Source organism: Rana temporaria, chromosome 1 (assembly GCF_905171775.1).
Source record: "Rana temporaria chromosome 1, aRanTem1.1, whole genome shotgun sequence".
Lineage (NCBI taxonomy): Eukaryota > Metazoa > Chordata > Amphibia > Anura > Ranidae > Rana > Rana temporaria.
Window position 1 is genome coordinate 439,770,549 of NC_053489.1, and position 27,087 is coordinate 439,797,635.

The 27,087-nt window shown below is 43.8% G+C and overlaps 1 protein-coding gene across 5 annotated transcripts in view; it reads right to left on the minus strand.

Moving 5' to 3' along the window:
* Positions 1-27,087, minus strand: part of WDFY3 (WD repeat and FYVE domain containing 3) — a 365,507-nt gene that overhangs the window by 77,625 nt on the left and 260,795 nt on the right. For all 5 annotated transcript variants that reach the window (XM_040326535.1, XM_040326529.1, XM_040326514.1 and 2 more), the window contains 6 exons: positions 23,329-23,562; positions 21,251-21,350; positions 18,489-18,649; positions 14,807-15,036; positions 5,904-6,010; positions 3,321-3,503 (listed from right to left, as the gene is read on the minus strand). In XM_040326535.1, the coding sequence (XP_040182469.1) occupies positions 3,321-3,503; positions 5,904-6,010; positions 14,807-15,036; positions 18,489-18,649; positions 21,251-21,350; positions 23,329-23,562 (1,015 nt within the window). The remainder of the gene's footprint in view (positions 1-3,320; positions 3,504-5,903; positions 6,011-14,806; positions 15,037-18,488; positions 18,650-21,250; positions 21,351-23,328; positions 23,563-27,087) is intronic.

The following is a 27,087-nucleotide window of genomic DNA, read 5'->3' on the forward strand; positions in this document are numbered from 1 at the left end:
TTTTAGGAGGATTTGGACACTGACAGTGACTAGCCAGTTATAATCCCTCCCACTCCCAGCATGCCTCAATTTTATAGAAAAGCAATATTAGGAGCAAGATCATATACACAGTGGGGTAGGATAAAAAAAAAACGAATTTTCTTTCTCATTTATTGAGGCACATGGAGATTCAGAGACTATTGGGATGTCCAAAAGCAGTCCAACTGAGGTGTGGGGCAACCATGACCACACACACACACACACAACAAAAACTGAACTGGTAGCTGTCTGAAGAACCTTTCACCCATAACTGGCATCAAATGAGGCTTGAACATCCATCCTACTGGTAAAAAGTAGAGAATGTGTGAATGGAGGGCCAATTAGCTTGGAAATCTGTGAGACAGTTGCCTGATGTGAAAGCTTCTGCTCAGATCACCTAGGTGATCCAAGTAGCCCCCCAAAATATGTGCCATTTTCTAAAGAGGAGCAGGGGAGGAAGCCCTACCCTAAAGCAGAACTTTTTGGATTACCATCGCCTTCCACCATAAAATTTACAGCATTTTCAACATGTTCAATGAAGCCTGTGGAGTCGGAGGAAATTTTGGGTACCTGGAGTCAGAGGAAATTTTGGGTACCTGGAGTCGGAGGAAATTTTGGGTACCTGGAGTCGGAGGAAATTTTGGGTACCTGGAGTCGGAGGAAATTTTGGGTACCTGGAGTCGGAGTCCGCAAACAATGCACCGACTCCCAACTCTGACTCCTACTAAATTTAGATTGTCAGAACATTTAGGAGTCGAAACATTTATCTACCGACTCCACAGCCTGTATGTTCCTCCAAGAAAGGACATATCGCCCAAGTAAAATTTCAGGTGATGAACAAAAGGACAACCTCACTAAAAAAGCATAGGTTAAAGAACAAGCAGTGGTCTTAAAATCACTCCAACAGGGAATATTTAATGTGATATGCCTTGTCAAAAGGGGGCCATTGATTGGAAATGAGTGAAAGCCACCCAGGCTATAGTTATCCAAAAGGTAGTATTAAAACCTACTTTATTAACTGAACACTTAAGCCTGTTTTTGTTTTTTGCATGTTAGTCTCCATATCGAAATGAAGAGGTTACTAAAGTTACAAAAATTCTCGTATGACAGAATACAAATTTGGAAGTGATGTAATGTATTGTATTTTCAGACGAAAACTGTACGGATTAAAACGAAAATCGTACAATCTGGTATTTTCGTGCTTGTCCCATCCCAATTTTGCACGACCTGTCCTTAATGGCTCTCAAAAGCTGTGTACTATTGATCAGTTTATTGTACGATGGCTTTGAAAGTGGTATTTTTCGTACCATTTTCTGAACAAGTGTATGGGCCTTTAGGTGTTAATTTACTAAAACTGGAAAGTGCCAAATCTGGTGCAGCTGTGCATGGCAGCCAATCAGCTTCTAACGTCCCCTTGTTCAATTAAGCTTCGACAAAAAACCTAGAAGCTGATTGGTTTCTATGGAGAGCTGCACCAGATTTTGCACTTTTCAGTTTTAGTAAATCAACCCCTTAGTATGGAAGCAAAGAGTAAATGCTGCAACGAATAGTCCACCAACAAATAAATACATTTTTGGTGATTTACTTCCCACAACTGTCTAGTTCAGTGGGGTCTAGGTACAGCTTCCTAAGTTGGTGCTGCGGATACACCATTCTGGACTGCTGCATTATGAGTCCAGCTCAAGCAGCATGTAAAAACATTTTGCTTAAAAAAAATAAACTCATGAAAAAAAAAAAAAGACTAGTAAAAATAGTTGGACTTTTCTTGGTAGAGAGCCGAGAATTCCATCCTCTTAGGACACTAGAAAAAAACTGCTGGCACGCTTAGGGCAGGTATTAGGACTGTTCAAAGGCTTAGTACAGTATCCTTAAGGTGGTTGGAAACCTTACATATACCCAGTGAAGTGACTGGCCTCAGGTGATACACCGAGATGAAACAAATCCTCCAACATAAGTTGTATCTGGTAAAAAGATGAGGGATGGACAGCCGCACTCCAAACCAAACAGGTTGTCTTTATTCAAATCAACAGCAAGAACACAGCAGATCACAGCAATAGGAACAGGAAAATACCGACGTTTCGCACTGGCTTCAGTGCTTATTCATGGCTAACATGCATTGAAACTGTTCAGTATATATAGAGATCAGAGGCTAGTGTGTGACCTGATTGAATAATTGGCTGAGGGTTGTCCGCAATCATTGGGCACACCAGAAGTCAATATCAGATCACAGACTGCCTATACATATCCAAGGGAACATAAAAAGAAAAAAAAAAAAAAATTATGTGAAATGTTGTTGAACAAAAATCCAAGGTGCCAAAAAACAGATGTGATCCACATAAATATTATTTAGACTAAGCATATATGAGTAAAATAAACATAGTGAGAATAAATACTGTCAAACCTCTTAACAAGACAATATATGCCAGTATAGATGTGGCAACAGGTTAAATAGATCGTGAATATAGAAGAATAAAACGATGAATTAAATATAAACACGAATACACGTGTGGTGAAATGCTATTCCTAGATTGCCACATTGGCCGTATATGCCAAAAAGTGTGTGAATATCTTGGGGGTTAAGTGTATGAGTGTATAAACTCAAGTATCTATGGTTGCAATGGTGAGTCCATTGAGCAGACCTTCATCCCGATGATGATTCAAAAAATAATAAAGGAGGTGTACTTTTTTTTGAATCATCATCGGGATGAAGGTCTGCTCAATGGACTCACCATTGCAACCATAGATACTTGAGTTTATACACTCAGAAGAAGAAGAAGAAGGGGGCGGAGAGCTGAAGTTACACCCTGCAGAGCTCAATGAGGAGAGCTCTGGCAGCTGATTGGAGGAAAGGCACACACTCCCTCCACACAGCACACAGAAACAGAGCTGAGGCTGTCAATCTGATGGGGGTCCCTCCCCTGTCACTAATTTTCTCTTGGTGTCAGGAAAACTTGTTAGAAGTGATTCATGCTGACAGCAGAGAGAAATGACACGTTAGGGTTGATTTTGCACTCTCTAGTAAATGAAACCCTTAGTGCTCTTAATTGAAAGAAGTAGCCACTATAGAGCAATATTCTTTATTCAGATTTCCTCTGAGGTTTACAACCACTTTAAGTCTTTGCAAATTTTGATCAATGAAAAATAAAAGTGTAGTAGAAATAAAAATAAATAAAAAAAGCACAGAGACGCAATAAAGGGGCAAATAAAAAAGTAGGCAATATAGAAAAGCTCCAGAGTTGGGAATACTAAAGCATAAACACAGAGGTTAAAAATAAAAATTCTTTAGCTGTAAAATGACTTACTAAGGTGGTTTTGCCAAGAACGCAACGTTGCTTCCTCAATAAAAGGCCTGACAACTCCAATATCCACATGTCCTCGGTCATTGACAGGAAATGTCACTTTGAACATATCCTCCAGAACTTGTTTCTTGCTATGAATCAGCTCTATCCAAACTCGGTTGACAGCTTTCAAGAGAAGCTGGCGCCCTGCAAAAAACACAGTCTATCATTTTGACGGTTTAGATCACCATCAATATACAATGCATTTGAAATCCCTTTGACACACTTTTACATTACAATGGCTTCAAGAAGCAATACCAGGTCACAAATGAATAGTACATGTCAAAAAATGGTTTGCATTGGGGCTTATGGTAAGCATTTTAATTTCACATTTCAGAGCTTTATTGTAGAGAAAACTAATATAATTTTATATGAGATGCACCATCTGTGAACAGTAAATATGTGTTTATGGGCTATATCTCATTTACAGATGAAGGCAGAATTAGTAATTTTGGAAGCTCGGAGGCAAGCACCAGGCCAAGCAGAAGGACTGGCAGGTTCTATGCAGCTTCCAACTGGCCAGTTGACAAATTGAGGCTGATTAACTAAAGGAACCAAGATTAGTCACTTAAGAAATGTGTGAATATTCACATTAATTACTCAGTCATGCATAAATAAAACCTCTTTGCTTTGAATCCCTAATCAATACCCAATCAAGTGCAGATGCTTTTCAAAGGAATGGATTAAAGTGAAAAATCACACAATTGTTTGCATGAAGATTCTCATCTGCTTTAGTAAATCAGCCCAGCTGTCTTAAAGAGGAACTTTACGCATAACAACTTTAATAAAAAATAATGTTCTTTAGCAATGAACATACCTTGCACATTAATAATTATGCTACCAAAATTAGTGTGTGCTGTAAATCAGGGTTTGACAAATTTGCTTGGAATCTAGGAGCCAGCTAAAAAAGTTAGGAGCCAGAAAACGCGCCCCGTCAAGCTTGCGCGCAGAAGCGAACACATACGTGAGTAGCGCCCGCATATGTAAATGGTATTCAAACCACACGTGAGGTATCGCTGCGATCGTTAGAGCGAGAGCAATAATTCTAGCCCTAGACCTCCTCTGGAACTGAAAACATGCAACCTGTAGATTTTTTTAAACGTCGCTTATGGAGATTTTAAAGGGTAAAAGTTTGTCGGCATTCCACGAGCAGACGCAATTTTGAAGCGTGACATGTTGGGTATCAATTTACTTGGCGTAACATTATCTTTCACAATATTAAAAAAAATGGGGATAACTTTACTGTTGTCTTATTTTTTAATTAAAAAAAGTGTAATTTTTTCCCAAAAAAGTGCGCTTGTAAGACCGCAGCGCAAATACGGCGTGACAGAAAGTATTGCAACGATTGCCATTTTATTCTCTAGGGTGTTCGAATAAAATATATATATATATATATATATATATGTATATATATATATATGTATATATATAGTGAAAAATGACACACATTAGAATTGCTGTTTAACTTGTAATGCCAACGGCCACCACCAGATGGCGCCAGCTCACAGAAGGAAGAGCTTGGGACTTCACAAGGACGCAAAGCCGCGGCCTCAACGGCCGTCCGTCACGGCGCGGCGGGGGCGCACGGATACACAGGATCCTGTGCCTCCGTGCGCCCCCACCTCCCCCACCGCGCAATCGCTGTGGGCCCACGGTGGCCGGTAATTGAGGCCGCGGATTCGCGGCCTCAATAACCGGCCACCGCGGGCGCCAGGTCACAATTTATTGTCGCAATTGCGACCTGGCGCCCGGATATTGTCAACCCCTGCTGTAAATTGCCTCCAACATTGCTCCTGTTACTTCTTTCCAGAGGCTGCCATTTTTCTGAAGCCCAAAGCCCCCTGAATAGCAGTAAATCATAAAGCAGAACTAAACCCATCAATTTAACCGTTTAAAAAAAAAAAAAACAGTTACATTCCTGGAATGCCGGAATTGTTAACTGTCACATACTCTGGTATCTTCAACCAAACTGTCAAATCATCAAATGGCTGGAGTCATAACTGATTACATGTAGAACACCATGGCAGTTGCAGATCAAACAGAAGCAGCTTCTGTGACTGTAAAAGGGTAGGAGTGTAAATTCCACTTTAACCGCCCACACATATATACTGCGGCAGGGCAACCCTGTACGCAATTTTGTCTACGGGTCGGGGGTGCGCATGTGCGCCGCGCTCCCACTGTGAGTGGACATAGCGGAAGCCAATCAGCGGGTCCAGATATCCACCAGGACCTGCCGATCATTCCTGAGGCAGACAGAAAGGGGGTCTACCTATGAAAACAAAGCAGATCACCGTTCTGTCAGAGGGGAAGATGAAGATCTTGTGGCAGGAACACGGATTTCAGTCTTCCCCAGTCACCCCCACACAGTTGGCACTCCCAGGGAACACTGTTAACCCTTTAATAGTCCCTGATGTTAAACCCTTCCCTCACAGTGTCATTAATACAGTGAAAGTGCATTTTTTTTAGCACTGATCACTGTATTGGTGTCGAGGGTCTCCAAAAAGTGTCACTTCGTGTCAGATTACCCACAGATGACATTCATCTTACCTTCACTTATATCCTGATACATTCCATCTGCTTCAACGTCTGATGGCATCATTATGTGCCAAGTGGTCATCCTGGCTTCCGCTTCCAATCCGAACCCATCAGGGTTACTGCAATGAATCACAGAACAATATTTTTGTGTTTATATATTGGTTCTAAACTTTTTCAGCAGTTTTTGGTGTCAACTTGGTCATGTTTCTATGGAAACTGGAAAGTATTATACTTTGCTGTTAATTTAAATTTGCTTGCAATCTTGAATGCCAAGCTTACACGCGGGCACTGCTGGTACTTCTTTGAGCTTTCAAGAATCATGAGAAGCAAAGGTCTCTGACATGCCATAAACAGTTTCATTCAGCACATTATAATTCAGAACACAGACCCTTCGAAAACAATGTAACCTGTGTATTTTATTGCTATGGTTACACATTCTGCCATAATCAAGGACTGCATATGAAAGACCAGACACATCTTACTTACTGTGCCCTTATCTTCAGAAAAAGGAAATACTAATAGTTTACAAGATAATACAAAACATGGGCCTGCAAAAACATGCAACACCACCACTATCCACAAAATGAAAATATAAATTCAGATTTCAAAATACAATTTAGCAAACATACTTGTCCATTACAAATGAAACAGTTCCCTGCGAAACATGTCAAGCTATTAACCGAAGGATACATTTTACAGTATGTCATTAAAAGCCAGAAAACTTGAATTAGTATATAATACTATGTCCTACTAAAGGTGTTTTTTAGTCAACACTTTTGTCACAGAGGTCACCGTTTTAATCATGTATCAAAGCCAATTTGTAATCTTTTATAGATTTTGTATTCCTGTGTCTATAAAGTCCATGATCTTTGTTATTGTTACTACTGCTCCATAATTAGGACGTGGCACATTATACAATCACTGGGTTCCCGGACTACCACCCAGCGGTTGCCCATAGGACAACTCCTTACTATTTATGGGGAGAGGGCAGTGGAGTTATACTTACCGTTGCCCTCCTTTGCACAAGACTGGTTTGGCCCCCCAGTGCCCCAGTGGTCTTGAAAATGTACTGTTCCTGACATCCACACGCTCAATAGACAGTCCACTGATGGACCATGGTGGAGCGCAGTTTTCTGGAGAATTGGCGAATAAGGCGAGTATGAACTTTGCGCTTACCCGTAGAAAAAAAACGAGCAGTTGACCCATGCAGTGTGGGCACAGCACCACTGCATGAGGAAAAAAATGTTTTGTCTGGAGCCTGTTGGGCTTTAAAGTGTACCTACATTTTTCTAGGCTGCATCGCAGTATGAATGGGACACCTAGGAAAAAGAGATTTTTAATACAGCTTACCTGTAAAATCTTTTTCTTGGAGTACATCACGGGACACAGAGCGGCATTCATTACTATATGGGTTATATGGAGTACCTTCAGGTGATAGACACTGGCAATCTCAAACAGGAAATGCCCCTCCCTATATAACCCCCTCCCATAGGAGGAGTACCTCAGTTTTGTAGCAAGCAGTATGCCTCCCAAAATGGTCCTCAAAAAGAGGGGTGGGAGCTCTGTGTCCCGTGATGTACTCCAAGAAAAAGATTTTACAGGTAAGCTGTATTAAAAATCTCTTTTTCTTTATCGTTACATCACGGGACACAGAGCGGCATTCATTACTATATGGGATGTCCCAAAGCAATGCTTACAATGAGGGGAGGGAGAACATCTCCAAGACAAAAGGATTTAATTTAGAGATATACTCAAATCATAATAAATCCAACTTAGTTGAGAAAAATAATCTTAAATTTTAAATTTAACTCAAAAAAGAGGAGCCCCCGGAATCCGAGGGTCTCAAACTGCAGCCTGCAGCACTGCCTGCCCGAAGGCAGTATCAGTATTCCTTCTTACGTCCAACTTGTAGAATTTTGTAAATGTGTGGACAGAAGACCAGGTTGCCGCCTTGCAAACTTGAGCCATAGAGATCTGGTGGTGTGCTGCCCAGGAGGCGCCCATGGCCCTAGTAGAATGAGCCTTTAATGATACTGGAGGAGGCAACCCTTTCAAGCCGTAGGCCTGAGTGATTAATTGCTTAATCCACCTAGAAATGGTGGACTTTGCAGCTGCCTGCCCCTTCTTGGGCCCATCTGGTAGAATGAACAGCACATCTGTTTTCCGGATCTTCTTTGTAGCTTTAGGATAGGCCTTCATGGCCCTGACAATATCCAAGGTATGCAGCAACCCTTCCTTTCTGGAAGTAGGTTTAGGGAAGAAGGATGGTAATACCAAATCCTGGTTCAAATGAAAACTGGATATGACCTTCGGTAGGAAGGAAGGATGAGGGCGGAGAACGACCCTGTCCTTATGAAAAATAAGATATGGTTCCTTACAGGATAAGGCCGCTAGCTCCGAAACTCTTCTTGCGGAAACTATGGCAACCAAAAATACTAACTTCCTTGTCAGTAGAACCAAAGGAATTTCAGCCAACGGCTCAAACGGTTGTTTCTGTAAACTTGACAGAACAAGATTTAAATCCCACGGACAAAGCGGGGATTTAACTGGAGGTTTAATACGTAAGACCCCTTGAAGGAAGGTCTTAACCAGCGAGTGGGTGGCCAGCGGCCGCTGAAACCACACTGACAGGGCAGAAATCTGTCCTTTGATTGTGCTTAATGCCAATCCTTTATCCACTCCTAGCTGGAGAAAACTTAAAACCCTATCGATGGTGAACTTGCGAGGAAGCCATAGCTTGGACTCACACCAGCCTACATAGGCCTTCCAGACCCTGTGATAAATCACCCTAGAGACCGGTTTCCTGGCTCTGATTAGGGTAGAGATTACTTTCTGAGACAGACCTCTACCCCTGAGAATCAGGGATTCAGCTTCCAGGCCGTCAAATTTAGATGCCGTAAGGCAGGGTGGAGGATCGGACCTTGCGATAGCAGGTCTGGCCGTAGAGGAAGAGTCCAAGGGTCCCCCACTACCATCCTTAGGATTAGTGAGTACCATGCCCGTCTGGGCCATGCTGGAGCTACCAGGATGACTGGTATGTGCTCCACCCTGATCCTGCGCAGCAGGCGGGGTAGTAACTGAAGCGGGGGAAACGCATAAAGAAGTTTGAACTGATGCCAAGGGCAAACCAGCGCATCGGTTCCGCAGGCCATCGGATCCCTTGAGCGGGACATGAACCTGTCTAGCTTCTTGTTGAGTCTCGATGCCATGATATCCACGTCCGGCACTCCCCATCTTTGGCAGAGTGCTTGAAAGACTTGTGGATGCAGAGACCATTCCCCCGGCCATAGAGTCTGGCGGCTTAAGAAGTCCGCCTGAAAGTTGTCCACTCCTGGAATGAATATTGCCGATATGCAGGGCACATGAGCCTCTGCCCATAGGAGAATCAAGCTCACCTCTCTCTGAGCGGCTTGACTCCTGGTTCCCCCTTGGTGATTTATGTATGCCACGGCCGTGGCATTGTCTGATTGAATTCTCACCGGGAACCCCTGCAATTTTGACGTCCAAGCCCTGAGGGCTAGTCGAGCAGCTCTGAGCTCCAAGATGTTGATGGGCAACTGCTTCTCTGGCTTTGCCCAAGTACCTTGGCGAGTGCAACCATCCAAAATTGCTCCCCAGCCCGTCAGGCTGGCGTCTGTGGTCACTATCTTCCAAGCCACTGGGCTGAAAGACTTCCCCTTCAGTAGATTCTGAGGGTCTAACCACCAACACAGACTTTGTCGGACTCTTGATGAGAGCGGCAACGGGATATCCAAGGCCTGTGGCCTTCTGCTCCATGCTGACAGGATGGCTGCCTGTAGGATGCGAGTGTGGCTCTGGGCGTATGGTACCGCCTCGAATGTGGCCACCATCTTGCCTAGTAACCTCATACATAGGCGAATAGTCGGTTCTTTCTTGCTTAGAACCAGTAGGATTAATTCCTTGATGGCTTTGACCTTCCTCAGAGGTAGGAACACTCTTTGTTGTTCTGTGTCTAATCTCATGCCGAGATATTCCAACTGCCTTGTGGGCAGGAAAGCTGACTTTTCTCGATTTAGGACCCAGCCGAACCTCTCGAGGTATTGGACCGTGAGGGCCACTGCTCGCTCCAAGCCGGGAGACGAGTGGTCTATGACTAGGAGGTCGTCCAGGTATGCTAGGATCGTGACCCCTTGGATCCTTAGCTTGGCTAGGATTGGAGCTAGGACCTTCGTGAACACCCGGGGGGCCGTAGCCAACCCGAAGGGAAGCGCCACGAATTGGAAATGACGCGAAGCCACCATAAAGCGTAGGTATCTTTGATGTGGCTGATAAATTGGAACATGAAGGTAGGCATCCTTTATGTCTATGGACGCCATGAAGTCGTCCTTTTGGAGTGTGGCAGCTGCTGACCGCACGGATTCCATCCGAAATGAGCGGACCTTTAGGTATGCATTTACCATCTTTAGGTCCAAAATTGGCCTGACATCTCCATTGGACTTTGGGATGATGAATAGGTTGGAGTAGAAACCCAGCCCCTGTTCCAGGACTGGTACCTCTACTATTACCTCCTGGGAAAGTAGATGATCTAATGCCGATCTTAATGCGGCTCCCTTCTCCGGATCGTTTGGAATCCTCGACTCCTGGAAATGAGGAGGAGGAAACCTTAGGAAATCTAATTTGTAGCCTGTGGCCACGGAAGACCGTACCCACTCGTCGGGAATGCTGGCTTCCCAAATCTCTGAAAAGAGTCGCAGCCTTCCCCCCACCTTCGTGGGTGGGGGCGCCCCTTCATAAGGTTGGCTTGGGGGCTGGTTTTGCTGGTTTGCGAAACCACTGCCTTTTGCCTCTAACAGTCTGTCCTTGTGATTTGCTGTTGAAGCCGAAGTTTGCTTTTGCAGGAGGCCGTCGATACTGCTTGGCATTAGAGGGCCCCTGCCCAGGGGAATACTGTCGTTTAAACGCAGGCCCCTGAAACTTCTTCTTAGTTGGCAAGAGAGTACTCTTGCCGTTTGAAATGGTCTGAATGTATTTATCTAGGTCTTCTCCGAAGAGTCGTCCTCCATGGAAGGGGAACCCTACCAGGAGCTTCTTGCATGGGGGCTCAGCCTCCCAGCTTTTTAACCATAAGAGTCTTCTCATATGGATAAGGGATAACGATAAACGTGACGCTTGCTGGATAGAATCCTTGATTGCGTCTACCGTAAAACATATGGCCTTAGGGACATCCGAAAATTCTTCTGCCTGCTGGGCAGGAATAAGTTTAAGCATCTGCTTAAATTGATCCGATAATGCTTGAGCGACCCCAATCGCAGCCACAGCTGGCTGTACTACTGCCCCTGCAGTAGTGAAGGAGTTCTTAAGTAGTGCTTCCAAGCGCTTATCAACTGGATCCTTGAACACCTGTATGTTTTCTACAGGGCATGTTAACGATTTGTTAACACATGAGATGGCTGCGTCCACTGCAGGAGTAGCCCATCTTTTGGAAAATTTATCTTCCATAGGATATAGGACAGAGAATCTTTTAGGTGGTAAGAAGATCTTATCTGGCTTGTTCCAATCTTGGAACAAAACTCCCTCTAATAGAGGATGGATCGGAAACACAGCATTGCTTTGAGGCGCTCTCAGTGAGCCCAAAGCTGAAACCGTCGATACCTGGAGATCTGGTACTGGCAAGTTGAATGCCTTATGGACCAAGTCCGACAATCCTTGAATCCACCAGCTCTCCCTCAGGGAGACTGCCCCAGACTCCTCTGTATCCGGATCTTTGATCCCTGAACCTACTTGGTCCTTGTCCAAGAGGTCGTCCAATTCCCCTGAGGAAAGGACCTCCTCTTCTGAGGGTCCGCGCTCGGGCGACGGAGATCTATTCCGCTTACTGCCCCGCATAGCTGCGGCTATCATTTTTCCCATGCTTTTCTGCATCTCTTTTAAAGAGGTGAGTAATACCTCCTCCGTGACCATCTTAGGGTTGGACTGACCCGCGTCAGCTCCAGCCCCAGATCCCGATGGCCCCAAGGCTCCCTGTGGGGAAAGCAGCGGCATAGCTTTGTCCGAGACCTCAGACTCTCTGGGGGAATCCCCACCTCTTGTACCATCTGACCCGGATGCCATGGTACAATACCGAGGTACACCTGCTAGCTTATTGGTACCTGGGACTATAAATAGTTAAATGCCCAAACACCTGTTTGGGGGATAAAAAAATGCTTCCTCTCCCCTAGATGACACTTTTTTTTTTTTTTTTTTCAAAAAAAAAATCTTTCTTTCTTTTTCCTTTTTTTTTCAAATCTAGGAAAGAAAAAACATTCTGTCCCCCTGAGTAGTATTGCAAGAAAAACTATGAGATGGAAAAGAAACAGCCTATTCCTAGGCTTGAAAACAGTCTTCTGAAGACTGCAATATTCTTTCTGGCCACTGTGTGTCCTCGGCGCCCCGTGCTGCCGCTCTGGTCTTTCCTCCCCAGTTCCAAAGTATTGAATGAGCTGTATGGAACAAACAAGGAAGGGCCGCCCCTTCCTTAAGCCACTGACCCGCCCTTCCCCCCCAGCAATCTCAAACAGGAAATGCCCCTCCCGACAGGGGGGGGGGGTTGGGAGGAAGGGACCTCTCTGCTCCAGCAAACTGCAGCCTGCAGCCTGGAACCACGAGGAGGTCAGCGTTTTGCCTGCTTTGCAGGCTCTGAGGAGGAAGACTGAATGGAGCATCGCCTGGAGGCTTGCAGGTAAGCACAGCTCTCTGACACACACATATACTTTTATATCACACAGGCCCCACTCAATGCTTTTCCAACACTACAAGGGAGGTCACATCTTATGGGGAATAATACATATAGAGCCATCCTATCTTTATGATATGTGACTAGTTTGCCAGATGCAGTGCATAACTTTAGGCATGTCCCCTGTGACCCCCCAGAAAAAAACCTGCTAAGAACCAAGTTCCGCAAGTTTTCCCCTCACTTACCTGCTCCATGCCGCAGGACTTTGCCAAGCAAGAGGCCCAATCTTCCCCCATCTCGGTGGGGATGTCTAGACCTTCAGGCCCTGGGTTCCTATGAAGGATCCACTGTCCTGGGCCCATATAGCACCCTGGCAACAGAAAACATTAGGCACCCAAAGGTTTTTTAAGTTCTGGGCCCAGGGTCCAGCTCTCTAAAAAGAAAAGCATTATGGGCTATACCCCAAGGGTTTGGGGTCCGGTTACTGACCACTTTAGCGCTGAGGCTTTTTTGGACAGAACCGGTTAGCTCACCTAATCCCAAGGATGCGGAGGCAAGCTAAACCATGACTAACACCTAAGACACTGGCGTAAAAACTGAGGTACTCCTCCTATGGGAGGGGGTTATATAGGGAGGGGCATTTCCTGTTTGAGATTGCCAGTGTCTATCACCTGAAGGTACTCCATATAACCCATATAGTAATGAATGCCGCTCTGTGTCCCGTGATGTAACGATAAAGAAACAATTGTTTCCTGTGTGTCTATGTGGTAACAGACATTTTACCATGCAGTAAAATGTCTCATCACACAGTGTGAATTGGCCCTCAAAAAAAAGACAGCAGCTACAAATTCTGTAGCTGCTGACTTCTACTAAACAGACCAGTCCAGTGCTGTCTTCGCCCAGGCTGGTTCTTTCATGTCTTCGGATCCCCGGTGCCATCATCTTGACTGTAGGAGGCGGTTGTAACTTCCTGCGGTTTCACAGTCGGTTCCCCAGTGCGCATGCATAAGATTGCGCTATGCTTTCAGACTAGTCCTGCAGCCTTCTGGGATGTGACATATCTCAGGAGGTTGCGTGGGCAGGGAGAGGGACAAGCCAAGCTTCCATTATTCGGAAGTGGGAGCATGTACCGGTCAGAAAAAGGTACCTGCTCCCAGAAAAAGAATAACATGGTAGGGGAGGAGGCGGATGAGCACAACTTTTACATTTAAAGCGGTGGTTCACCCTAATAAAACATTTTTTTTCTATCATTAAATTAGGCATAGTAGCGCGAGCTACAGTATGCCTGTATTTATTTTTTTAGCCCGGTACTCACTGTGCAATCCTAGCGAGACTATTCCGACTCCCCGCGGGGAATGGGCATTCCTATCCAGAGGCAGCATGATTGACGGCCGGCTCTGGCACGTCACGCTTTTCCGGAAATAGCCGAAATAGGCGCCGTGAAGAGCCGAGACCTACTCCGGCTATCTTCAGGGATCGTGACGTGCCATAGCCGGCCGGCAATCATGCTCCCTCTGGATAGGAACGCCCATTCCCCGCGGGGAGTCGGAATCGTCTCGCTAGGATTGCACAGTGAGTACCGGGCTAAAAAAATAAAGGCATACTGTAGCTCGCGCTACTATGCCTAATTTAATGATGGAAAGTTGTCAATAAGGGTGAACCACTGCTTTAAGTAAAGTTCCATTTTAAATGCAAGTAAAATTCACGTACAGCATGTTTTAGCTGTCAAAGCATTTGGATTTCTGTATAACCAATCCTGTATATTGTCACCAGCCTGGCTGTACAGTGTGGCATATGTACAAAATCCTCACTTAGTAATGTAGCTTCTTATGACACATCCCCATCTACAAAGATTTGATAATCCAGATTATCTATATTTTAGCAGGAGAAAATCCATTAAGAGCCACCATCGGTCATAGGGTCACTACTGGCGATCGCTGGTAATGCTGCAGTGAGCCTTCTGGTAGAAGAAGCAATACAGAAAAGGTCTAGGCTGGCTGCTAAATAAAAAGAAGCAACTTGGTCTATTTTGTGCTTACAAAACAAACGGTTTTGTCTGAGCCATTTGAAAAACTGATCTACAGGACCAAGAATAATGTCAATAGTAATGAGCTACAGAAATCATTTGGAAACATATTCATTTCATTTATTCTCTACACAGTATTCAGTTCTAGGTTATAGTAGAGACTCATGACTGATGTTATCATGTATAAATGCGCACAGCATGGAGAGAAGAGCTTACCTTCCTGTGTAGAGGTTAATCAAACAGTGAGCTAAGCAGGCAATGAAATCCTGCTCGTGATTCCCAGGACCCAGAATAAGGTTTCTATTCACAGTGAGAACCCGCAGAGAATCCAGAAGAGCCACTTGCTGAGGGACAGTTTTATGTGCTCTTGAGAACTGGTATAATACAGTTCGATTTAGGCAGTTATATATAGTTTCGAGGGACAAACCTTGAGATCGTCTTTTTGACTAAAGAAAACAAAAACAGAAAACTGCACATGAGCCACATTAACATCGCATCTGAATTTTATCCAAGAAGTTACTAGGCAAAATTTTGGCGCAGGAAAAAAAATAATATATTGATTGGTAAAACTTTCTTCTAGAAAAACACATTGTGACTGCAACCATAATTAAATAGATTTCATGTTAAAGGTTAAAATAAATAAAAAAATAAAAGCTCCCTAACCCACATACATAGGTAACCTATTTGTTACACTTGATCAATGCACTCTGTGCTTTACCTACTACTTAAAAACCCCTGAGCTCTGCGCGTTACTCAATCCTGACCCCTGCACTCTGTTAATTACTTATTCCGGAGCCCCGTGCTGTGTGCATTATGCACTCTTGAGCTCTTCGCTTTATGCGTTGCGCACTCCTGGGATCCACGCTGTGCATTATACACTACCATGCTTCACGCTCTGTGCTTTACACGCCTTCCTCAACCCCGCTCTCTGAGTTACCCTATGCCTCAGCCTGTGTATTGCACACTCCTGGGCTCTGTTCATTTTACACTGAGCCCTACACGTTATGCGCTCCTAAACCCTCCACCCAATTATGAACTCCTGAGCCCTGAAACTAGTGCCTTACTTTCTCCTGAGCCCCTTGAGTTACCTATTCTTGCACTGTGCATGTTACCTAGTTCTGAGCTCTACGTGTTATATTTGACCCAGAGCAAAGTAGGCTTAGGTTTTTGTTTTTAACCTCATCCCTCAGAATAGTGTGCCGCATCATTGCCCTCCTCAAGATTTCCCTAAGTCTTTTGCAAAGCCCTTGCCTGGCTCTATAGATGAAATTGTGACCAAGGCTTACATTGTCTCCATGCAGCCCCACTGCTTACTTTAATCTACACCCTTCTATTAGATCACCTATCACATTCCCAGGGATAGGGATGGATGGCAATCTTAAAAGCTCTGATCAAATTTTCCTACATAGAGCACCCCAGGATTTCACGCTACTTGTGCCCTTACCCCACAATGAAATATCTTCCAATGCTGGGATCTTATAGGTAGATTCAGGTACAATGGATGAAAGTTACGGCGGCGTAGCCTAGCCTGTTTAGGCTACACCGCCGTAAATTAGCTAGGCTAGTAATGATTCTCAATATACTTACCTGGTAATTTACGGCGGCGTAGCCTAAAACGAGCGGGCGTAAGGGCGCCTAATTCAAATGGGTTGGGGGGGGGGGGGGCGTGTTTCATGGTAATGAGGCTTGACCTCACGTTTGACGTTTTTTGTCACATGCGCCGGGCGACTACATTTCCCAGTGTGCATTGCGGCTAAGTACGCCGTACGGGCCTATTGATTTAGACGTGGGCGTAAACGACGTAAATCCCGATTCGCGGACGACTTACGCAAACGACGTAAAAATTTCGAATTTTGCGGCGGGAACGGCGGCCATACTTAACATTACTATTCCACTAGAGCCTAGCACTAACTTTATGCGGCCTATCTCTTACGTAAACGGCGTAAAAGTACTGCGTCGGCCTGGCGTACGTTCGTGAATCGGCGTATCCCCTCATTTACATAATCTACGCCGGCCGCAATGGAAGCGCCATCTAGCGGCCATCAGAAACATTGCAATCTAAGATAGGACGGCGCAAGCCGTCGTATCTTAGATATGTTTAAGTGTATCTCTGTTAGAGAATACACTTAAACATAGGTCGGTGCAGATTCAGAGTTAGGTCGGCTTATCTGTAGATAAGCCGGCCTAACTCTTTCTGAATCTACCTATTAGTATTTTGCCATTTTAGCACACAGAATCCTGGTGCAGGAGGTGAGACTGCACACTGTGCCTTTGTGGACTTGGGAAAGACGAGCATTCTCTGCATCTCCTGCACCAGGAGCATAAACAAGAAAATAACAGTGCTCCGATATAATGTATTACATATACAGGCACCTTGAGATACCTGCAACCCACAGATGGACCCATCTCAGCAGCCATAATCCATGCAACAAGTTTACAATAAAGGGGAAACGCAAGTCAAAACAAAAATGTTGCATGTAAAGTGCCAAAGGATAAGCTGTCCTTTACACCCTGACTTTCATTGTCTGCACCTGGCTGCTTTAATAGCATTATTCTATATCTGCTCGAATCCTCATCCTAGCCTAAAAATACGAGGGTGCAAAAACTCCGATGTTTGTAGTCCTTTCCAACAGGGCCCTCTCCGTGAGGTCACTTTCAAGCTCCTCCCCACACTGAAGCATGGGAAAATATGTCTCAGATTAAAGGGTAGATTTACTGAACATCCCATCTTCCTCACAGCTGTAATGGTTACTGGACAGTACCAATAACTCATCAAATGACTTTAGGCGTTGCTTGGAGTTCCTATTTAAACAGATTCAGCCTAGGTTCCCATTGGAGCGATTTGTCATGTGATTTGAGAGATCAAATTGCATGACAAGTCGCAGCCTATCGGAGGCAATTAAACTGTTCCAATCGGTGCAACATCGATTTTGCGGCGCCGCACCAATTTGCAAAAGTAATTCCTGCACTACTTTTGCGGATTTCAGGTGTGACTTCAATAGACATCTGTGCATGAAACCACACAGATGTCCATCAGGTAGCAGCTGAAATCACACTGACCTTACTACTTTAACCACTTCCCATCCAGGCAATTGTACAATGACGGCCACAAGGTGGCTCTGCCATGCCGGGAGGCCTTCATATGACTTCCTCGGGCCTCCCGACCACTGGGGCGGGGGGGGCGTGTGCACGCCCACCGCATCACTCAGGTGCCGATGAGTGTGCCTGGCAGTCGCGATGTCCGCCAGGTACCCGCGATCGGCAGCTACAGAGCCAGGGACGTGGATCTCTGTGTGTAAACACAGAGATCCATGTCCTGTCAGGGAGAGGAGACTGATGGTGTGCCCCTTGTACATAGGGACACCGATCGGTCACCTTCCCCAGTCAGTCCCCTCCCCCTACAGTAAGAATTACCTAGCAGGGCACAAATTTAACCCCTTGATCACCCCCTAGTGATAACCCCTTCCCTGCCAGTCATGTTTATACAGTAATCAGTTCACATTTATAGCACTATTCGCTGTATAAATGTTTTTTTGTTTATAGCACAAAAAATAAAAACGGCAGAGATGATGAAATGTTACCAAAATAAAGCTCTATTTGTGGGGAAAAAAAGGACGTCAAATTTGTTTGGGAGTCATGTCGCATGACCGCGCAAATGTCATTCAAATCGTGACAGTGCTGAAATCTGAAATGTTGCCTGGGCAGGAAGGGGTTATATGTGCCAAGTAAGCAAGTGGTTAAAATAGCGCTACTTCAAGTGAAGTGAGAACGATTTCAAAGTGGCATCAATGTGAACCAGAGCTTAATTTGCTTTGTCAAAGTATTTAAAAACAGTTTAAAGTTCCTGACAGTTTGCATGTAAAATGAATAGTATATAGTATCATTGGCTTGTCCTCACCTGGGAGATGAGCTGGATGACGCAGTCAACCACTACTTTGGAGTCTTTGTTGAACATTCCTTGCCACAGCTTATCCACAACTCGCTGAGTGAAATAAAACACATTGTTCACCAGCACCTGATAATTACCACCAGTAGTCACAGGTAAAGAGGCATCCTCTCCTGTAAAAAGACACAAGCATAAATGTAAAGCAAACAAGCAAATAGTGTACATGTACAGGAAGAGAGACATTTTATCATCTAAATTTATTAAACATCTTACAACATAAAAATTTACAAAATATATTATACTATACAGAAATACTGTATATGAGATCCTTAAAGCGATTGTAAAAGCTATTTTTTTTCTCCTAAAAAACAGATAACTTACCTGATCCGTGCAATGATCCTCGTTTTCTTGGGTCCCCTGCTGGCACTCCTGGCTCCATCTCTTCTCAGTGTGCCACTTTCTATTATGGCACACCTTCAGGCTTGATCTTGAGCAGCTCTGTGTGCATCCATAGACACACAATGCGGCTTGGCCTCTGCCCCTTCCCCTCTCTGCTCACAGGATTTTACTGACAGCACCAGGAGCCATTGGAGCTACTTTATCTCTGGAATCTTTCTGCTACTGTCTTTATGTCCACTTGTTGATGCTCAGAATCGTACCACTGGATATTACACTGTTGTACAGCGTGTCAGCATTACGTCTAGTTTCAAGGTCTTAATGGGAAGTTATGATTTGTGTATTACATTAAACCTATTATTATCTGTATAAAAAAAGACAAGCAATTGTTGTTGCTGCCTTTCACCTATTTAGGGGTGTCAGCACCCACAAACTTGTTATTTATACTGTTTTCATGTATATTAGGGTGTGCATTTGTCCTTTTCTCTAAACTCAATGACCGTGTTTACCAGGACACAGAGGGGATACTTTTTCCAGCGGGGACACAGACAGCAATAAAAAACAAAAGGACTCTAGTTTATCCTAAGCTATCCAAAATGAACACAAGTTTTTGTTCTACATACACTTTAAAATGGTACCAAGACCAAAAACAACAATGTAATATTGCAGTTTACCAATCCTTAGATGTGGTGGAAATTACCATATTTATAGGCTTTTAACACACACTTTTTTACCCTGAAAATAGAGGGTAAACCGTGCCTGCGTGTTTTACGGCGATATCAGTTTTTTTACCAACAGGGGCGGATATCGGGCGGTCCGACCCCGGGTGCCACCAATTGGGAGGGAGGGTGTCAGGCCCTCCGCCCTGCATCTACTGGCCCTGGGACACCGCTGCCAAAAAAACGTTAAAATTCTGAAAATATTACTGCCAGCACTTTGTCAAATGCCGCTCCTCCTGTGTCGCTCAATCTAAGCCTCGGAACCCCTCAATTAACACTGCTCGTTGTGGCTCCTCCCACTCCACCTCCTCCTCGTTTGTAGCATTTGATTGGCGGAGGAGAGCGGTCATGTGACGTCAATGAAAATGAAAATGAGAAGAGCAGTCACATGACTGGGTCCAGCGTTAATGGAGGTATTTAGAAGCTTTGATTTATGAGAGTGACACAGGATGAGTGGTGTATGAGAAGGGGCTGACAGTGTGAAGTTTTCTCAACCTTAGAGTATGCTGGCAGCGCTGTCCCCAGGATATTGGGGGTCTCCTGGGAGTGCAGGCGGGGGGGGATCTGTGTAAAGTTTTTTTTTTCTGAAACTTCCCTCTTAAAGTTAAGGTGCGTGTTATACGCTTATAAATACAATAGTTATTTTCCTTTTTTTAAATCTTTTATTTCACCTGGTATTCCTGCCAATAACACATTACTAGGGTGTCGGCATTCTGAATAAAGTAGTAAATCAAACACCTTTGGACAGCAGCTTTGTCACTGGTGAACAGAGAGCAGTACACACGTACCGAAATTTGGCCAGTTCCTGCCGAATATCAGTGTGTGTATACCCAGCAGATTTAGATGGCTTGATTACCAAAATAAAGCTGAACTCCAGCTCACACTTTAGAAGCAGTTACAGCAAACATTTTTTTCTTTAGGGATAAAGATTTTTACATAAACAAATAAAAAGCTGATCACTATAAGCAACCCTATCAGTGTTAAATGATTTGTCCCCACCTCATAAGTGCTATTTTGTCTGACAGCTTGGTCAGTTAAAGGACAATGAAAAATAACAGACTTACGACAGACTTAAAGCAGAGTTCCACCTAAAAATGGAACTTCCGCTTAACCCACTCCTCGCCCCCTTACATGCCACATTTGGCATGTAATTTTTTTGGGGGGGAAATGGGGGCTTCAGGAGAAGGGGACTTCCTGTCCCACTTCCTCCTTCCGCCGAGGGGCTGGTAAGGCCATTAGCTTAATCGCCTTATTGCAGCCCCTCCCTGTAGGCGAGCGCTTGTCCAATCGGACGGCGCCGCGGCGCTCGCGCATGCGCAGTGGGTGCCCGGCCGTGAAGCCGAAAGCTGTCACTGCCGGGTGCCCACACTAGGAATGAAGACGTCGGCCGGCGAGGGGAGGCGAGGAGCGGAGCCCCGGCCGGTGTGCCGCTGGAGCCGTGGAGCAGGTGAGTGTCTGTTTATTAAAAGCCAGCAGCTACACTTTTTGTAGCTGCTGACTTTTAATAAACTTAAAAAAAGGCTGGAACACCCCTTTAAGAATTTGTGAGCTGCAATTTATTTCATTTTTGTTATTGGATTTAATACTACTTTTAATATGAACAAATGCATGAAAAACTATAAAAGATATGAAACTAGACTAAAATCCTTATACATGTACCTAGGAGAACATCAGCGGCCAGCAGGTGGTCCATCACACTGTCCAATATGTAGGTCTGGAATTCCTTCTGCTGAGCTCTCGTTGATCTTTCAGGAGAAGACTGGAAAACAGTAGCGTTAACTGAGCTTTAGTAAGTTTATGTTGTGTTATTGTTATACATTTTTTAGTACATAGCACATGCACACATTTTGGAAGCTACAGTAAATAACCATTGCAACTAAAAATTAGAACTGGCACTTCAATTATTTGTTTTATATCTATTGATTTCTAAAGAGGCGCGCATACAGTACACCCTGTTTGGCTAGTCTAACTGGACTGATGGTTACTTTCATTCGTTCTCCTCAGATATCTTACAGTAAGGATTGCCAATTACCTAATATGACCCATTGTAGTAAATCATTTTAGAATAATGTTTAATTTTTCATAGGTAGACTACCAAGCTGTAATACGAGATATAAAACACATGGTTGGGATATTATACAAAACATCTGTTTTTTACCAAAAGAAGAGAAACTTTATTATGACAGGATATCTTTTAGAAAGCATTATAATTTCCATGCTGTGAAAGTACGAGGCTCTGTAATCACAGAAAGGACAAAGGGTTTGCACATTTGCTGAGTGCAGAACTACAAAGCATTCATTTTAAGCAGAGAAAACTGCTTTTCCAGGTTTCTCCAGATTTTGATATTTCTGGATGGGGCTCTGTAGATTTCAAAGCACCTTGGGAGGGATAAAATCTCCAACCCAGTGTCTGGGTTTTGTGGACAACCAGCAGGGTGTGCCCAGGTGCACACAGCCCTTATAATGAAGGTCTGCTGAGAGTTGGAGCAGTAGCTGCCATTGAGAGAGTATCTGCGTGAAGACGCTATGTGCGTTAAAGGGCTCAAGGCTGTGTTGTCCAAGAAGCTCCATACCATCTGTCTGGAAGAGCTGGTGGTCTGAGGGACCAGCATCTATAGCAGCAGTGCTGTTGAATAGTAGCCAGGTGGGGTAGCATTTTCATTAGAATTTTGTGTATTTTGCTGGAGAAAAACCCCAAAATGGGAAAGCTTATGTTAAGCCCTGTACACACGATCGGTTTGTCTGCTGAAAACTGACCGATGGACTGTTTTCATCGGACAAACCGATGGTGTGTGGGCCCCAAACCGATGGTGTGTGGGCCCAATTGGTTTTATTACCATCGGTGTAAAAAAAAAATAGAACATGTTTTAAATTTTTCCTATGGATAAAAAAACGATAGAAAAATCCATGCATGCTCAGAATCAAGTCGACGCATGCTCCGAAGCATTGAACTTTGTTTTTTTCAGAACGTCGTAGTGTTGTACGTCACCGCGTTTGGACACGATCAGATTTTTGACTGATGGTGTGTAGGCAAGACTGGTGAAAGTCAGCTTCATAGGATATCCAACGAAAAATTCCATCGGATTAGATTCCATCAGATACCCGATCGTGTGTACAGGGCTTTACAAGTTTTTAATTTTTTTTACTGAAAACCTTTAGTCCCCTTTCACACTTATACGACTTGTCTCACGATTTTGGACTGCAAAATCATATGACAAGTCATTCTCCATTATTTTCAATGACTACCATTCATACTGGCACGACTATAAGTAGTGCCGACTTCAAAGTAGTCCTTGCACTACTTTGGTCCGATTTTGATGCCACTTACACAGGCATTCATTGAAATCGCGGTAAAATCGCGCGACTTTGAAGTTGTACAAGTGTGAAAGGGGGCTTAACGTTTCCCTTAAAATCAGACACTATGGGGCTAGTATACTAAAGGCAAATAGGCTGTTCATGTTGCAAGGGAATTTTCATATTACAAGGGGATTTTAAATTGGCTTAGTGGATGCGGGGAACATTCACTTTGCTAAGAAAACGCAATCACCTGCAAGGAAAAAAACAAACAAAAACACAGTATATGAGTTGATATTCCAAAGTAAATTCTAGTGCACTAACTGTAAACCACTGTACTAGGGGGTAATAAGTCACCAGGAGTGAACAAAGAAGCCACACATGAAAAAACATTACATATACAGCCCTTAGCTCATACACATGCACACATAAGGATGTCATACCTCTAACAGTAAGTCTATGAGAGGTGTCTGCTTGCTGGCAGGAGTCTGACACAGATTCTCAATGACCAGGACACGCATGAAGTCAAACACAAACTTTTTGGCAGGATGACTGGTGAGATAGGTCTTGGAGCCCACATTGCAGTATTCAGACTGACTTCTGTTCATGCCAGAGTCTGACACAAAAGCTTTAAATTCTTCAGCAGGAGAGCCCACTTCATCATCCAAGTCTGTAACCTGAAATGTTGCATATTTAGTCAGGTTTATGCATGCAGAGTCATATCAAAATCGTATTTTTTTATTTTTATTTTAAAGACATACACATTACTGCAGATATTCTTGGTATTCTCAAAATGACTTAACTAAGCACTTCTGTACATGGTCGCTCAGAAAAACTTCCATTTCTTAAAAGAGAAGTATGTTTTTTTTTTATTAATTAATTTATTTATTTACCCATTATACTTACCTGGGTGGATGCAGCATGGGACCGATGCTGCATATGTCCCCCAGCGCCTGAGCCATCGAACATCACCAATGGGTCAGTTCTCACAGATTCCCGAGAGGAGAGCTGCTGACTGTCAGTCACAGCTCTCCGCCATGCTTCTCCACGCTCACTGGAGCACCGAGCTGTGGAGGGGCGGGGAGAAGCCGTTTTGGTCTCTCAGTGTCTCGCTGAGACAGGCATCAGTTCAGGCACCTGGCGGATCCAGACTTTGTCCTGATGACACAGTGCCTGGACCGATTACGGTTATGTCAGCAGAGAGCAGACTTCCAGACTCTCTGCTGAAAACGAGTCTCAGGAGTGCAAAACAAATTGCACTCCTGTGACCCATAGGAGAAGCCCAGCCAAACAAGCTCAGACTGGACTTCTCCTTTAAATCATACATATCGCTTATGTACAAAACTTATGCCGCGTACACACGGTCGTTTTTCGGCATGAAAAAAATTTAATTTTTCAGCATGTCCAAAAAACGAAGTTTTTCCAACTTCATCATTAAAAACGATGTTGCCCACACACCATAGTTTTTAAAAAATGATGAGCAAAGCGCGTGACGTACAACACGTATGACGGCACTCTAAAGGGGAAGTTCCATTCAAGCTCCCGTCTCATAACTTGCTTCTGAGCATGCGTGGGTTTAAAACATCGTTTTAGCCCACACGCAATCATTTTTTACAACCCGAAAAAATGCAGCATGCTCAAATTTTTTTGGGTCGTTTTTCAGAAGATGAAAAACGATGTGAAGCTCACATACGATCATTTTAAAAACTTTGTTTTTTTTCATGCCGAAAAATGATCGTGTGTACGCGGCATTAGATCATTAGAGCATTAGATCTAATTCTACTATTTATTTTGTGGGGCTAGAATGATAAACAACCTTTTCCAACAATAGTACACAAACACTACAATTTTCTACAGCTGACCATCAAATAGCAAACATTAGTGACAACAAATAAAACTTTGAGGCAAATCTATTTTCGATTATAAGGCCCTAACTAAAATTTAAACACATAGCCCTGGTTCACGCCAGAGCAGCTTTGAATTTGCCCTCATTTAGCATAATTTCAAAGCTGCAGATTAGTGCGATTTGGACCTCGCAACGATTTGAGCGGTTGTGAGATCCAAAAAGACATGGATGAGCAAGTTTGGGGTGGAGGAATTAGACTGGTCAGCACAGAGTCCTGACCTTAACCCAATAGAACACCTTTGGGATGAATTGGAGTGTAAACTGCGAGCCAGGACTTCTTGTCCACATCAGTGCCTGACCTCAGAAATGCGCTTCTGGAAGAATGGTCAAACATTCCCATAGACACACTTCCCAGAAGAATTGAAGCTGTTATAGCGGCAAAGGATGGGCAAACTCAATATTGAACCCTATGGACCAAGATTGGGATGCCATCAAAGTTCATGTAGGCTGTAAAGGCAGGTGTCCTAATACTTTTTGCAATATAGTGTTTATGTATGCATGTGAGATAGGGACCCTTGGATTGTAAACTCCTCGAGCGCAATTTTTATTTACTGGTCACTATGGATTTCTAGTCTTCAATGACTGCCCCAGAAGTTTTTCACCTGCGGTCGTAAGATATTATGTAGTTCATCATCCTCAAATGGAGTGATTGGGGTCATAGGTGGGTGTGAAGAAAGTAATGCCGCGTACACACCATCACTTTATGTGATGAAAAAAAATGACGTTTTTAAAAACGTCACTTTAATTGACTGTGTGTGGGGGAAAACGTCGTTTTATGTCTTGTAAAAAACGACCAAAAAAAATTGAAGCATGCTTCAATTTTATGTGTCGTTTTTCAAAAGTGCACTTTTTACTTCACAGAAATTGACCGTGTGTAGCAAAAAACGTCGTTTTCTAAGACGTTTTTTCATCCACGCATGCCCAGAAGCTACTTATGAAGCGAGCTTCAATGGTAAAACGTGGTGGAACGTAACCTCACTTTGCAAGATCATTGTGAGAAAACGATGGTGTGTAGGCAACTTCGTCTTTGAAAATTGAAGTTTCAAAAACGTCATTTTTTACTTCACAGAAAGTGTCGTTTTTTTTCATCACATAAAGTGATGGTGTGTATGCGGCATTAGAAATGCTTTTTAGAGTTCCTAGAGTAAAGTAAAATGGTTACTTTGCCTAGTATGTATTAGGTACAAGTACACTTAAAAGCAATATTTATTACTTTTCTTTAGTAAAGTGGTGGCACCCTCATCCTCTACTGTTGAGATGTGGAAAAATAAGGGCAATACCCAACTTTAGATTAAAAAAGCTTCCTTATTAGCAGTATGGTTGTCCCAAAAAAATTAGGATAATATGGTCAGTGAGGTTAAAATGCACTGTAGGTGCACCGATAGTTCTGATCCGTGACCAATTATTATAAAATGGTTTTGCCTATGGTGTGGTATTGCTTCTTATTAATATTTAGGTGGGCACACAGATCAAGGTGCGCGTTTGATGATGTCTTATAATGCTTTAATCAGTGCTTTAAGTGTGTGAACACATTTACACCCCTCTTTGATCCCTGTATTTGTGTCCCTCTTACAACCATATGGGGTTGATTTACCAAAGATAAATAGACTGTGCACTTTAAAAGTGCACTCATTTTCCCCAGATCTTCGTGAATGGAGTGAAGCTCATCCGATTGCCATCATTCAATCGTGTGCAAGAAAAAAATGCTTGCACCTGACTGGGTATGCTTTTTCAAAGCAACGCTTTACCACATTTAATTTTACGAAAAAAATTAGCGCAAATGCACGTTCAAAGTGCACAGTCTTTTTGCCTTTAGAAAATCCACCCCTACCATGTTTCCCAGAAAGCGAGACCTACCCTGAAAATAAGACCTTGTTTTAAGTTGTTGTCTCCTCCTTTTCTCCTGCCTGTCAGTGGGGGATCTCAGCCCCCCTCCCCCTGCAATGCTCGGCTAATTGAAGAGAGCTCAGGCAGGCTATGGAAGCCCAGAACAGCGCTACAATAAAAAGGTACCTTACACAATACATTACAGAAACGCACACCTTTCCCACCGTATACTACTGTAATAGAGGGATCTAGCAGCCCACAACTACTTTACAACTACTTTTACTTTACACAGAGGATTCCTGAAAGGCAGAGGGGTAGAGAAAACAGCACATTAGCTGCTTGGCGACTGAGCCATGTAGATATACAACAGAATGCCATGGCTGCGCAAATCAAAGTATAAAAGTATATATACATTGCTTTGAATTTCGCGCTGTGCAGGTGCCGCTGCCGTGAGCTCCGTGACTGTGCT